General features: G+C 40.6%; 1 protein-coding gene across 1 annotated transcript; it reads left to right on the top strand.

The window, feature by feature from the left end:
* The first annotated feature begins 7,092 nt into the window (after window positions 1–7,092).
* Window positions 7,093–15,431, top strand: CDX4 (caudal type homeobox 4). The gene is made up of 3 exons (XM_047716935.1): window positions 7,093–7,594; window positions 13,918–14,063; window positions 15,225–15,431. Exons 1-3 carry the CDS (start codon window positions 7,093–7,095, stop codon window positions 15,429–15,431), a joined length of 855 nt encoding a protein of 284 aa, XP_047572891.1.
* Window positions 15,432–15,651: the final 220 nt, after the last annotated feature.

The raw sequence follows: 15,651 nt of genomic DNA, 5'->3' as shown, positions 1-15,651 counted from the left end.
CGAGGTGTATTTGAGGGACTAGACAACTTAAGTGTCACCCTACTTCTCTCCCATCTTAACTCGTCCCACAATAGGAATTCTCATTTGCTGCTGGCGGGAATGCAAAATTGTACAGCTACTGTGGAAGACAGTTTGACAGTTTCTTTCAAAATTAAGTATACTGTAATCATATGATCCAACAGTTACACTCCTAGGTAGTTATCCAAATGAACTGAAAACTGCTATCCACACAAAACCTTCACGAAGGTGTTTATAGCAGCTTTATTCATAATTGTCAAAAACTGGAATCACCAAGATGTCCTCCAGTAGGTGAATGGATAAATAAGCCATGGTACATCTAGACAATGAAATATTATTCTGTGTTAAAACAAAATGAACTACCAAGCCATGAAAAGATATTGAGGAACATTAAATGCATGTTAAACTGAAAGCAAAGGAAATCCATAAAGGCTACATACTATATGATTCCAAATATATGACATTCTAGAAAATGCAAAATTATGGAAACAATAAACATACCAGTAGTTCTCAAGGATTAGGAGCAGAGAGGGATAAATGGGCAGAACATAGAATATATTTAGGGCAGTAAAAGTATTCTGTGATACTACAATGGTAGATACATGTCATTATACATTTGCCAAAACCCATAAAATGTACACCACTAAGAATGAACCTTAATATAAACTATGGATGCATAGTTTATGCATCAAAATAGGCTTACTGATTATAATAAATGTACCACTGACGTACTGGTTATCAACAGTGGTGAAGGTTGTGGTATGTGGGGATACAGTGATATACAGGAACTGTCTGCACTTTCAACTTTGCTATGAACCCAAACCCCCTCTAAAACATAAATTTTGTCAATAATTTATATACATAATTGGTTATAAATGGTTATAATTGGTTATTTGAAGGGTAATGAAGTTTGAGCATTTAGGAGAGAATAAAAATGCAGTGAAGAAACTTTCCAATGAAGAAACAAGGAAAAATAGTAAGATGGAATGATGTAAGAGGAATTCCAAGTTTGAGAGAACAAAGAAACTGAGCTAAAGCAAGATCAAAGTAAAAGCAAACTTTTTTAGAGTGAAAATGCTCATTATAAAATCAAATGCTAGTCACCAATGTGACTCTTTTTGACTTCAAAGCCAAACAATCCTTCATAGAGTTCTACTTAGACTTTTTTAAAAGGCCATTCCATATTTCATCAAGTTGTTCACCCACCTCAGTGCTTCCTGGCCCTCATAGTGGACAAGTTATTTTTTCAGAGCTAATATAAATTATTCCCATTATGTTTATACAAATTTTCCCTTTTATCTTGTGTTCAGTAAATATGGGCCATTATTCTCCAAGTCCAGATCTCCAAGTCCCGCATGAAAATTGCGGTCAAACTAGATAATGATTTACTGACTGCTTCTTACTGGATATTTAACCTTGGGCCAGTTTCTAAACCTCACTGAGACTCCATTCTTACCTCCATTCTCCCACCACCATAAAACAGGACTGATACCACCTATCCCTTCTGATTGTAGTGAGCCTAATGAGAATTCACATCAGAAAGGAACATGCACTAGTTCTGGCTTGGAGTATATGATCTGTGAACTGGGTTTCTGGTTCTCTTTCCCAAAGCAAAGAGCTAGAACTTTCATTTCTCTTTTTTTCTTTCAGAGAATTAGCCTCCCCTATCCGCTCAGACTGAGTCTGAATCCCTTTAATTCTTGAATGTTGGATTTGCAGTCTCCTCATTCTTGGTTGGTCTCTCTGCCTTCCTTCTCCCTCTTTCTTCTATAAAAGCCCTCCCTGACTCATACTTCCTAAGTTTGGAATCTTGGTATTAGGCACTGGCCCCTACTTGCCTCCTTTCATATACCTTCTCTTCCCCAGAGTCATAGATGCCTTTGGATACTCAAAAAGCCTGTTTGTTCATTCTTTGTTCTGCTTCATTCTCAGAGCCCTGGACCTTCCTATTCCCCTTGTTCTCCTAACCCAGAACCAGGCAGCTGGCCCTGAGGGCAGGGTAGGTACAGAACCCTGGCCTAACCCTAACCCTAAACTCATGTTCCCATGAAAGAACCTTAATCTTTCACCAAAATGCACCTTGGTCCTGCCCCCACTGTGATGCTTTGGGACAGACCTAGAGCCTAGTGGTGCTCATTCTTCAGAGTGTCTGGCCCTGGAAGCACAAGAGCCTATCAAAATGATAAATATGGATGGAAAGAACACAAGGCCCTCCTGCCCAAGGCTTGAGCACTGGCATCACTAAGGCTCCAAAGAACTAAGGGAGGGAGATGGGCTGGGTGAGAGGAGGAGAGCTATTTTTAAAACCCAGAGAGAAAAGTTTGACTGGAAAGGCAATAGGCATAGATGTTTAAACTGCTCTGGGTCTTCTCCCCAATCTCAGCACATTCCATGCATGGATGTGGGCTAGAGTAGGCACAGTAGGTCCATGCCCCGTGGAAGTCCTAGGATGGTAATAATAATAATGGCTATTCATTGAGCACATGACTGGAACACCGAATTCTCCCAACATCTGTATAAATTGATTTCTATTGTCAGTCCCATTTTTCCTGTGAGTACATCCCAAGCATTAAGCCTACTAAAGAAAAGGCTTACTCAGATCCCCATCGTCCATCATAGGTGTACTGCACTGCTCACAAAGCAATTTTACATTCCTCATCTCCCACAAGTTTTATAATTAACCTGGTCTGTGGGGGTTAGCCCAAAACTAGGCGGTGGAAGGAGAATATTTTACAGAGGCCCTATTTGAGCAATCCATCTCTAAGTCTCAGGAAAACTAAGAGATCACTCCCTAGAAGTACTAAATAATCCTGCATGACCTGAGCCCTGATCGTCAGACTGTGGGGTTTGACTCCCACTGCTGGCCACTCTGGTTTCCTCAGTGAGGCAGCCTCTCTGGTTAATCTTGAGGTGAAGAAAGAAATCAGTAGTGCCTGGGTGGCTCAGTCGTTAAGCGTCTGCCTTAGGCTCAGGTCATGATTTGGGGGTTCTGGGATCTAGCCCTGCCTAGGGCTCCTTGCTCAGCAGGAATTCTGCTTCTCCTTCTCCCCAGACCCCACTCATGCTCTCTCTTGCTATCTCTCTCTCTCTCTCTCTCTCTCTCTCTCTCTCAAATAAATAAACAAAAATCTTTAAAAAAAAAATCGAAACCTCCAGTCAAATAAACTAGACTGAACCTCCCTGTCTGGCTGGCTCCCCTTTGACTCCCTATTCCCCAACCCACTCCCACCCTCCTGGAAACAAACAAATCATAAAATGAAGTATTCTTAAGCCAAGTTCCGCCAAGCACTTGGATAATGCTTACTGGCTTTTCTAGACATCCCTGGAGCTGGGTCAAAATGATGATTTCCAGTCTATAGTTCCAAGGTCATTTATTGATTCAGCATGCAAATATTTCCCTGAGATCCTACCATCTGCATGACACTGCACTCTGTTGGGTTCAAACATGCTTCCTCACACTCCTTCAAGGTGCTCAAATTCCAAAAGATTCAGATAGAACCCCAAATAATTCTAATGTGGGCAAGAATAATAGTTAATGAGGGAGGGAAGTTGATAATGGAATTCAGGAAGAGTGTTTTCTTTACTATATGTTGGCTGACTGAACATAATAATTAAAATTTTTTAATTTTTTATTATTTAAAAATAATAGTTAATTATTTTAGTTAACATATAGTATAATATTAGTTTCAGGTATACAATACGGTGATTCAGCACTTCCGTATGTCGCCTGGTGCTCATCATGATAAGTGCACTACTTAATCCCCATCACCTATTTAACGCATCCTCCCACCCACCTTCCCTCTAGTATAGTTAAGAGTCTGCTTCTTGGTTTGCCTCTCTCTTCTTCCTTCTTTGCTCATTTGTTTCATTTCTCAATCCACATATGAGTGACTTCACTTAGTGTAATACTCTCTAGCTCCGTCCATGTCATTGCAAATGGCAAGATCTCATTTTCTTTGGAAGAGTGCCTTTTGAGAGGAACATCATCACATAATGCTTTAGGGAGGAGGGGGCTTTGGGCTGAGCCTTGAAGACTAGGGAGAATTTCAACATTATTTTATTTTAAAAAAAGGTCTAGACAGAGGAAATTGCATAAGCAAAGACACTTTTTAGTAGAAAGAGTGTTGATCTGGGAGGCAACAGACCTGAGTTTAAACCTCAGTTCTGTCATTCACTTCTTTAAAGAATACCTTCCCCTCTCAGGCCCTCAGTTTTCTCATAGGTAAATTAGTTAATTTTTTTTAAGATTTTATTTATTTATTTGACAGAGAGAGATCACAGGTAGGCAGAGAGGTGGAGGAAGCAAGCTCCCTGCTGAGCAGAGAGCATGATGTGGGGCTCGATCCCAGGACCCTCGGATCATGACCCCAGCCAAAGGCAGAGACTTTAACCCACTGAGCCACCCAAGCACCCTAAATTAGTTAACTTTTAAAGGTCCTCCATGATATAGTTTTTCAAGTGTCAGGTAAACCAGTTTGCCTCCATATAGAATAGGTGAAAGAGAATAATTCAAGGGTATCATATCCATGATATGAAGAGTGTTAAATGCCAGGCCTGGGAGCCTGAGCAGAGAAAGAAAACAGAAGCCAAGTCCCAGGCCTAAGCCCTGAGGTTGTACATTTAAACTGGTTCCAATTTAAATACATAAACTTTACAGTTAGGGTGGCTTAGGATGGGAACCTAACTATACTCTACACTCATAGTTCACTTAAATAGTCATGACACCTCTCTGAGCCTCAGTTTCTTCATCTCTAAAGTGGGAATAATACTAATAAATAGCTCATGGAGCTGTTGTGAAAATTAAATGAGATCGTGTGTAGAAAGTGCCTTACAGGGTCTGATACTTTCTCTGTCCCTAAGTCCCTTTTCCCCAGTGCCAGGTTTTAGTTAGTCTTTGCTGCTCAATTACTTCTGTTCCTTCTCCTGCGTCTTCTTCAGAGCAGGCTTCAAAATATATCCAGAATCTAACCACTTTCCTCCATCCCCTATGGCATTCATCTGATTTAGTGCAATAGCCTTTTAATTAATCAACCCACCTACAATCTATTCTTAATCCAACTGCTAGAGTGATCCCTTCAAAACTTAAATCATATCACTCCTTTGCTCAAAACCCTACAATGTCTCCCTACCTCACTTAGAGCAAAAATTAGAATCTTTACAATGACATACTCCCCCTTAGCATTTGAACCCCATCTATTTTTTAGCCACACAGTTTTGTTTTGTTTAGTGTTTTCTCCAACAGAAGACAGACATTTTCTCATTCTATTTTCATGGGTTCCCTCTATCTGGATCTTCTCCTCATAGCTCATACCAGTACCTCTTCTGTATTTTATTTAAATGTCATTTCGAGGTGAGGTGTTTCCAAACCACCACATTTAAAATTGCAACATCCCGCCCCAGAATTCTATATCCTCCTTCCTGCTTTCTTTTTCTTCACAGCATTGATCTTTGCCATCTGACAAATCATAAAATGTAATTACTTATTAGTGTCCCTCCCCACTAAGATATAAGCTTAATAAGGTTAGGGGTTTTGTCTGTTCACTATAATAAATGCATAGAAAAGCCCCTAGCATTCAATAAATATTTGTTGAGTGAATTAATGAATACAGTGGTTCTATACTGTGTACCATGCACTAAGTTAAGCAATTTGCATATATTATTTCAGTAAATCCTACCTTGTAATGTGGACACTGTTAGGATCTCTATTTTACACAGGAAAAATCCCTGAAACTCCTATAGGCAAAGTGATATTTTCAAAGCCAAAGAGAGATCGGTTAATGGGGGTGTCAGTTTATATTGGACTTTATAGAGGAACACATTCCCACAGCCTAGATTAAAGGTAGTGGTAGGCTTGGGGATGGAGACTGGGGAGGGAAGGGGATGGGAAAGAACACTGGGATACAGACTGATTTTGTGGTCAGAAGGTTATCTGATTTCTTGAACAAAAATCTTGTATTCATTTGACATCTGCTGGCAAGCCAATGTCTTTTTCAATAATTGGAACTTTACAAATGAAATTTCCTCAAGTGTGCAAGAAAGTTGGAAGTTGTGGCTGCCCTGGATTTGAGACTGTAAGAATTTGACCCCTTGGGGTACTGGCTTTGGGGGCAGAAGTCAAACCTGGTAGAAAGACACCTGAGACTAGTGAACTGACAGGAAAAGAAGCATGCCCGTTACCCACATGGTTCTTCTCCCTTTCCTTCTTTTTTCATAACCTACTCTCTTTATCTTTCTTTAATTTGTGCATATTTGTAAAACATCCAATTAATCCAGCCTGCTATCCCTTGGAATGTAACCTTAGGAAGGCAGAGCAAAATATTTGTGTCTTGTTCACTTCTGTATCGCCAGTGCCCTCAACAGTGCCTAGCACTCAGTATACACACAATATATACTTGTAAAATGAATTTGTTCTTAGAAACAAAGCCCTCCTCCTGGGGGAGGGAGAGAGGCAGAGAAGGGAAAGCTCTTTTTTCTGGTACCCTGGGCCAGTTCCAGTGGAGTACCCCTGCAGAGCAATGTGGGAAGAGGGGATACCACAGATGCAGGCTGGACTGAGCAAGGGAAATTCAGCAGAGAGGCCCCAAGGTAAGGACTGAATCCCAAAAACCAGGACTTGGCCCTGCTTCTGCCTGCCTTCATCTCACTTTGGAGGGAACTGGCCAGAAACCCCTGGAGGAACTCCTGCCTCCAAAAGCACAAACTAGTGCTATGGGGACCAGATGGACAAAAGTAAGAAAGGTGAGACAGAAAGGCCTGGGAGCTCTGGGAGAGGGAGTGCAGAGTGAACAAGCCCCTGTGAAAGTGAAAGGGCCCTTCATTTGAATGCAAATGATATGTAAAAGCCTGAAGCCCCGTGACGTCAGCCTAGCTATTGGTGGCCCATCTATACTGGGCTACCAGTCACCTGGAAACCTGAGGGGTAGATAACGCGGATGGAATGGTCTGAGAGGCACAGGAGGGCGTGCAGCACAGCTGACTGACGTATTGATTCTCTGCTGCTTCTCAAAGTCGGGCTGGGGTCTTACAAGACTTTCAGAATGGCCTAGGGAGCTCCTTCCTCGTACTCAAGCCACTATGTACAGAAGCTGCCTTTTGGAAAAAGAAGCAGGCATGGACCTGGGCACTCTTAGGAGCCCCGCGGGAGAAGAAACCGCCAGGACTGGCAGCACTGGGAGTGGTGGGAGTTCCCTGCCAGCTTCCAACTTCACAGCGGCCCCTGCCTATGCGCACTACATGGGGTATCCCCATATGCCCAACATGGATCCTCACGGGCCGTCGCTGGGGGTCTGGGGTTCACCCTGTAGTCCCCCTCGAGAAGACTGGAATGTGTACCCAAGGCCATCCAGTACAATAGGCACGATGCCCATGAACGACTTTACCTCGAGCCCTTCCTCTTTTGGCTCTCAGGAATACAGCAGTTTGGGCCCTGCCGGCGGGGGGAGCAGCAGAGGCAGCCTGGTAGCCCCAGCCAGCGAGTCACTGTCCCCCATAAACGCCGACGCTGTGGATGCCAGTTCTCCCAACAGAAGTCGCCACAGCCCTTATGCATGGATGCGCAAGACAGTGCAGGTGCCAGGTGAGTAATCGATACCAATGCCTTCACACTTTTCCTTCCTTTGCTTGGCTTCTACTTCCGTTGGCCTGTCTGTCCTTCTGCTTCTCAGGCCTCTCCAGGGACAGTTTAGGTAAGGACTACTGCGTGGCTGAGTGCCCACCCAAGATCCCCTCTCATTAGTGACCTCCCTTGCATGTGCCTCTGCTTAAAACCAAAGAGTGCAGTGCTTGGAACAAAACTGACCTTAGGAGAGTTTTCATCGTTTTCTTTTTTTTTTTTTAAGATTTTATTTATTTATTTGACAGATCACAAGTAGGCAGAGAGGCAGGCAGAGAGAAAGGGGGAAACAGGCTCCCCGCTGAGCAGGGATCCTGATGCAGGGCTGGATCGCAGGACCCCAAGATCATGACCTGAGCCGAAGGCAGAGGCTTAACCCCCTGAGCCACCCAGGTGCCCCTTTCATCATTTTCTGATGTGTCAAGGGAACAAGATGGTGGACAATGGACACATTGAGCCACAAGGATCAGGATCCAACCTTGTAGTTGCCCACGTGGGAAAACAGATGCACAGGAAAGGTCAATGGGTGAGTGAGGCAAGAGGATAGCCACCATCCCAGTGCAGTTGCTGGTACTTGCCATTTCCATTTAAAACCCTTCCCCTTCTAGGAAGGTCTGCTCCCCTCAAATGCTAATGATACTCAACTTTGGTTTCATGGTACTTGGCTGGACCCTTCAGTTAAGCCACAAAAGCCCCAATGGCAAAATGGCCTTGTCATCCTGTCCTTTCAAGGTAACTGCATCTTCCTTCACTCAAGTTGGCAGAGGCAAGCTAGACTCAAATCCATTGCCTTCTTTCAAAGTCCTTTCTGCCAATGGAAGTGTTGAGTCAGTTGAGAAGGCAGCAGCACACTGCTGGGACATAATAAGCTACTCAACTCTAACATCCCTGGGCATGCAGAGTATCAGTCCCCGCACTAATAGATGGTTAAGGACTTCATAACTGTGCAGGAAGGCTTCTGGAGACACAGGGTCCGGATGTAGGTCTGTAATGGAGTGCAGGAAGGCCCAGAAATTCTGGCCTAATGCTGACCCACGCTGGTACCAGCAAGCAGTGTGTTGTTGCTGGGAGCCCAGGCAGGGGAAATGGGCACTCTGTTTTAATCTTGGATGGGGGGAGGTGGAGAGATGTTTGTTTTCAGCTGTAGTTGTTCTTTTATCATATTTTATTATTCCAACCTATCACTCTCTGTCATTAGGGAAAATCAGTAAAATTTAACTCTATCATTTTTATCCCTCTGAAGAGGAAATGAATTTCAATAACATTTGTCAATAATGATTATACTTTTGTTCACATTTTCTGCACTTTTTCTCCCCTTCAAAATCAAAGGCAGGAGAATGCGAAGGGACCAAGTTTTACCATTAGGAGGATGTTTAGCCGGAAGGAGGCAGTTCGGTTGATTGGGACATTACTAGGATAGCAATCCCAAATTAAGAGTAGAGCTTAAACACTTGGCTTTAAAGTGTTTGGAAATAAATCTTCATTTTTAAAAATATGGGTGAGTCAGCTGGTGAAGTAGAATAAAAAATAAGGTTAAGGTGGGGCACTCCGGGGGCTGTTATTACATCTAATCTTAGGGTTGTAATTAACATCCACTTACTAAGCCCTAAGATCAGCAAAAGACACAAAAGTAAAAAAGTATCTGCTCTCAGTCCAAGATTATGTTTTGAAATGCTTTAGAAAAGTTATTAGTATGTTTGGAAGAGAGAACAATGAAGGAGGGAATGGCAAAAGAAATTTTCTTGAGTCTTGAATTTTTATTTATGAGAGAAAACATGAGAGGTTTCTCTCTTAAAAGCCTTCCATTTGCATTTGTTTTTATGAGCTTGGTCTCCCTCTTGGGTAATGCTGGTGCCAGGGGAAGTTTAGAAAAGGACTCCTTGGTTTGTGATATCTTCATCACAAACCTTTAAACCTGGCTGTACAATGCCACCTTCACAAGGTTTTCTCTCCAAATTCTATTGAAAAATTTAAAATTGAAATATTTTGGAACCCCTCTGACTCCTGGCAGCTTATCTTGTAGATGAGGCTTTATTAGAGTCCATCTTTATTTCATTTTAATGTCTTATAAGTTAAAATTATCTTTTTGCTATATGCTTGTAGCCCGATTTGTAGCAGGTTTAGTAGCAGTTCAAGAATATAATGAGAAGTATTGACATTATCCCCAGAAAAATGCACAAAAGTGTACATACTTGCACCCACATGTATGTGCATGTACACACACATGCCCACACACACACACACACATCATTTTAAAAATAATTTTGGGAGATGCATAGATCCACTGAAGCCCTTCTATGAATCTCAGGTTATGAATTATACACAAAAATATTAAGCTGATCACCTCAGTGGACCACTCTGAGCCAAAATGCACACACTGGTATGCTTAGCACATAGTGTTAAACAAATATTTGTTAAGTGAATGAATGAGTCAGATCCTCCTAAATATTTTACTTCACTCTGTAGTATTGTGGGACAACATTTGGCTTATGGCTGAGGAGATAATTAGATGAACTGCAAAATAGAAGTAACCCCTCTCTGATAAAGGTAATCAAATAAAAAAGTCTTTCCATTACTGAAGATTATTTTAAATAACCTTAAGCCAAAGAAAGACAAATACACATATTAGGGAACAATCAGAAACATTTCATAGTGAGTATCTTCACATTTGATTTTCTAAGGAAAGGGGACTGACAGAGTAAATGTCTGTCCCCTAGGTGATTTGATTAAAAAGAAAGATATTTTTATTTACACATTGTTCTCTAAGTGGTCTGTTCCAATACACATCTTATTTTATTTTTTAATTTTTTAAAAGATTTTATTCATTTATTTGACAGAGAGAGACAGCAAAAGAGGGAACACAAGCCGGGGAAGTGGCAGAGGGAGAAGCAGGCTTCCCACTGAGCAGGTAGCCAGATGCAGGCTTGATTCCAGGACTCTGGGATCATGACCTGAGCGGAAGGCAGATGCTTAACAACTAAGCCACCGAAGCATCTCACACATCTCACTTTAAAGATTACATGAAGAAGAACCTGCAGAAAGGTTCTGTAAAAAGTTTAGTATCTTCATATTTTAAACATTGTCAGTGCATTACAGCTAGGAATTATTTTTTTCATTTTTTCTATTACCCATAGTAGTAGTCTTAGATAAGTTTCGGCAAGGTAATTATCTAAGCAGAGCTGGAGAAAGGCTTTTTTGTTAGGAGTGGGGAAGATGGAGAGAGAATGAAGTAACTGAGTGATTCTGATTAAGCCACTGGACAAAACACTGAGAAAGTTATACTTAAAAGGCTTTACTCAATTACTCTTAATCTCAAAACAAACTGAGGGTTGAGGGGGTAGGGAGAGGGTGGTGGGATTATGGACATTGAGGAGGGTATGTGCTATGGTGAGTGCTGTGAAGTGTGTAAACCTGGCAATTCACAGACCTGTACCCCTAGGGTCAATAATATTTTACATGTTAATAAAAAAAGGCTTTACTCAATTAATATACTTCAGAAAATAAGTTGCTTAATAATTCTTGAAGATTATCATTGTGTTTCTTGGTTTTGACCATTTTGCTGGACAATGTTTTAAATAAATTTGGATGCAATTTTTAACTAAAACAGCAAAAGATTATCTTAAGATAGAAAGTCATTAAGATGGGGTCAATTGCATTGTATTTCCTATAGAAGGAAACTGGTTTTCATCTTCTTTGCTTTGGTTTGATATGAATATATGGACATTATTCTCAAATCCCAGTCAGTCCAATTTCATCATTCAAGGGGCAGAGGCAATGAGACAGAAGAAAGAAGAGAGTTCAGGAAAAGGGATATAGGAGGAATTCATTTCTCTTTACAAAATGTGCAGTCAGTATTTCCCCTGAGCTACATGTTCTTGAGGTTTGAGGTCTTATCTGTCAGACTGAGGCAATAGACTCTTTTTAACACTTTGCATGGCTTTGATATGCAGCTGGCTCTTCCTCATCCCTCCTTTCTTCATGGGTTATATTGCTGGAAAGGGTGAGGATTTTCATGGCAAATAAAGAAGCTTGGTCTTGACTTCATTGTCCTTAGAAGAAACTGCAAAAGGGGAATTTATGACCAATGGGGGTGGAGAAGGACAGCAACCTTCCAGAGCTCTTTCTTGAGGTCTGGTTATATTTACTGATTATCAAAGAGCAGAAAACACAGACATGTACAAGTTGAATTTTAACTTCTGCTTCAAGTTAGAATTTAAATACTCAGTTATCTTGGGATTAGAAAGGGTTTAAGGAGACATCTCTTAAAATATATATTTTGATCCCAAGATATGAGGTTCTGGAAATAAATTAAACCTCCAAGATTTCATTGTGATTTCAAATATACATTCTGCCTCTGTAAATAATCAAATACCAGACCCCTGGTTTCCTGGGTTTCTGTTTGGATTTTAAAAACCAGCTCAAATTTTGGGCCTTCCAGGTAGGTTAACTGACTAGTGCTCATAATTTTCAATTTTCAGGGAGAAAAGTATAGTTTAGTTCATTAGTCCATGAGTTATTCAGCCATTAAGTTTAATACTAAAACATATCTCTCATCCAGAATTTGTTTCTACATTCATGTCTCTTTTTTTTCTTTCCTGGAGATGAAAGAGTGTCTGGCATTTGTTTAGGGCTTGTAAATTTCAAACCAACTGGCTGGTGTTCCTGAATGTAAAGAGAGTTCAGGATGGGATCTGATGCTATGTAGCTCCTTTGTTAGGCCTGTGCTGCTTCTTAACACCTCAGTGGGGTTTAGAGAACCACTTTAAAGAAACCTTTGTCCTACAGATCGCTCCCCAAAACCTTACATCAAAAACAACCAGGGAAGATCAGAAGCAGTTTGCCAAATGCCATAGAGAAAAGGAGAAAGGTCCTGGAGGGAGTTAGAAAAATTTAAAAGAAAAGGAACATTCCTAATCACCTTTGGAAAATTTGAAAGGAGGAATAAAACTCTGAGGAAAGGGATGAGAAATTAGTTAAATGCTGTAACACAAAGCAAGTGTTTGTATATCCTTTCAAAGAATATGAGAATACTCATTTCATTCTGCTTAAATCAATACCTCTTTCTTCCCCCATTGATTAGCCACTTGGGAATAAAAGTTGATTTAAGATGCTCACACACACAAAATTTTTTCTAGTAGATAATAGGAGCTATCCTAGAACAGAATCTAAGTGACAATAAATGCTTTCTTTAAAATTATTATCCAAACAAAATTCTCTATAGAGTATATACATAACTAGAATGTATGCAGCTAATAATGTCAGGATCACAGAATAGTTTGCCATACTTGGGCCATTCTTATGCTTCCCAGCATCTTTAAACTGGGAATAACATTTAGCATACTGGACTGAGAGACAGAGGTATATGTTTAGGTCCCAGCACTTCAGTTCACTAGCACAAAACCATTTACTTACCTACACTGAGCCTCAGGTTTCTTATTTCAAAATGGGGATGAGACATACTCTGCATAATTCAAAAGTGTAGGTGAGGGGTTCAATAAGAAATGGTAAAAATGAACTGCATAAAATATAAAGGAAATTATATGTATGCTATATGTTGCTTCTACGAGCAGGAAGGGAAGGGAATGAAAATCATGGATTAAGTGTTTGCTTTAAAAAAAAAAATAAAATGCGGGGCACCTGGGTGGCTCAGTGGGTTAAAGCCTCTGCCTTCGGCTCAGATCATGATCCCAGGGTCCTGGAATCGAGCCCCACATCGGGCTCTCTGCTTGGCGGGGAGCCTGCTTCCCCCTTTCTCTCTGCCTGCCTCTCTGCCTGCTTGTGATCTCTGCCTGTCAAATAAATAAATAAATCTTTAAAGAAAAATAAAAAATAAAATGCTGTGGTGTAAATAGGTCAATGGTGGTGTGATAGGTTTTATATATATATATATATATATATATATATATATATATATACACACACATACCACAGATAATAAAGAATTTAATGGAAAAGTGGATATATCACATATTTGGTTTATAAATGTACTTGTTTTGGGGCACCTGGGTGGCTCAGTGGGTTAAAGCCTCTGCCTTCGGCTCAGGTCATGATCCCAGCATCCTGGGATCGAGTCCCGCATCGGGCTCTCTGCTCAGCAGGGAGCCTGCTTCCTTCTCTCTCTGCCTACTTGCGATCTCTGTCAAACAAATAAGTTTAGAAAAAAAAAGTACTTGTTTCATATTCAAAAGTAATAGATAAGGATGGGAAGTGTAGTTGTGATTCCTTTAACCAAAACAATCTCCAAAGAAGTAAAATGTGATTAAACATATTACTTTCTCCCCTAACAGGGAAAACCAGGACAAAAGAAAAGTATCGTATGGTTTACACACAACATCAAAGACTGGAGCTAGAGAAGGAATTCCACTGCAGTAGATACATCACCATTCGGAGAAAATCAGAATTGGCAGTCAACCTGGGCCTTTCTGAAAGACAGGTACACTGGAAGTACAACCAACATGTCTTAAACAGTTATTTCAATAGGCTGAGGTTTTAGGGAAGTCTGTAAGCAGAGTGGAAGCAAAACAAAAGACTAAGACACTATCCAAGCTCTCTTAAAGCCCACATTCATTTTACTGGACCTCCTAGTTTAGTCTCATTGGTCAGTGGTTTTGTTAAAAACTGAATGTGGTAGGCAATATGCAGATGGAGAAGCAAAGGGTTGGAACATAAGAGGTGAAGAATTAAAACTCCCATAAAGTTAATCAGTCAAGTCAAAACCTTGATTGACTCCCCAAGTAGTCACAACCAATGTATGAAGTGGTGATTTGGCAATCATGGCAATTATCTGGTTCACATCAGTCAAACTATAATAGTAACTGAACACCAATGCTGCTACCTGAACCAAGTTTTTCTATTATTCAGGGTAGGAAATTTAATTTTCAATGGTCTGTATAATTCTACGATGCCTGCCTCAAATTTAGCATACAGTAGGTACTCAATGAAGCATGACAAGGATCAATGGTTTCCATTTACCTAAACTTTGACATTACAAAACTATTTGATATTTTTTCACTTAAGCCTAGAATTGATCCTGGAATCTTAGAATGCTGGAATTGGAAAGTCCATTAGTGTGCTACCTATCCCAAACAGCTTGCATTTCATCCAGATATGAAGGCACATTGGCATCACAGCAAGAGATAGAATATTTTATCACCCTGTTCACCCAGTTCTATGTTTCATTAAACTTATTATTAGAAAGTTACTTTTAATGACAAATAGTAATCAACTTTGTTATTTAAATCCCTCCCCTTTTATCACCACACCTCAGCATCAGCCATTGTATCATTTATTTCTACCTGTGTAACAGAGGCAGTGGATGAGGTGTAATGTAAAGAGCACTGCATTTAGAATCAGTAGCCCTGGATTTGATCTCAAAGTTTCATCTCATGCAAGATACTTTCCTTCTCTCTGTCTCAACATTTTTTTTTAAACCTGCTAAATAGGTATACTTCACAGGGTCACTGGGAGCCTCAGATGAAGTGATACATGTGATAGGGCTTTGTAAATGCTAAATTCTCCATACAATATCAGCAATAACTATGAAAACTGCATTTGGTATGATGCTCCATTAAATCTAAAGCATTTTTTGTTTCAGGTGAAAATCTGGTTTCAGAATCGCAGAGCCAAGGAGAGAAAGATGATCAAAAAGAAAATCTCCCAGTTTGAGAACAGTGGAGGATCAGTACAAAGTGATTCTGGCTCCATCAGCCCTGGGGAACTACCTAATACTTTATTCAACACCTCATCTGCTGTTCGTAGATTTCAGCCTATTGAGATACAGCAGATTGTAGTCTCTGAATGAAAGAAAAGGCAAAGAAAAATGGAAAGTCCTCCACCCTTTAGCATTGTCTTCTTGGTCTCCAAGATATCAGCAGAGGAGTTAGGACAGGATGTAACATCTCATGAGGCAGTATTCAGAACAAGTGGATGTGCAGTGGTTGAAGATAATTGAGAGGTCACTTACTATTAGAAATCATCCTCAGAAAACTCCTGTTGTGTGCTATGCTATATGGCGGTCACTT

The sequence above is a fragment of the Lutra lutra genome, chromosome X (genome assembly GCF_902655055.1).
Source record: "Lutra lutra chromosome X, mLutLut1.2, whole genome shotgun sequence".
Classification (NCBI taxonomy): domain Eukaryota; kingdom Metazoa; phylum Chordata; class Mammalia; order Carnivora; family Mustelidae; genus Lutra; species Lutra lutra.
This window is presented reverse-complemented; position numbering and strand designations above follow the sequence as displayed.

What these genes read in the sequence shown, in the direction of transcription:
- CDX4 (XM_047716935.1), top strand. Translation starts at nt 7,093, where the DNA reads ATGTACAGAAGCTGCCTTTTGGAAAAAGAAGCAGGCATGGACCTGGGC. An exon ending in CAAGACAGTGCAGGTGCCAG is followed by an intron (nt 7,595 to 13,917) that starts GTGAGTAATCGA and finishes CTCCCCTAACAG; the next exon opens with GGAAAACCAGGACAAAAGAA. An exon ending in TGGGCCTTTCTGAAAGACAG is followed by an intron (nt 14,064 to 15,224) that starts GTACACTGGAAG and finishes TTTTTGTTTCAG; the next exon opens with GTGAAAATCTGGTTTCAGAA.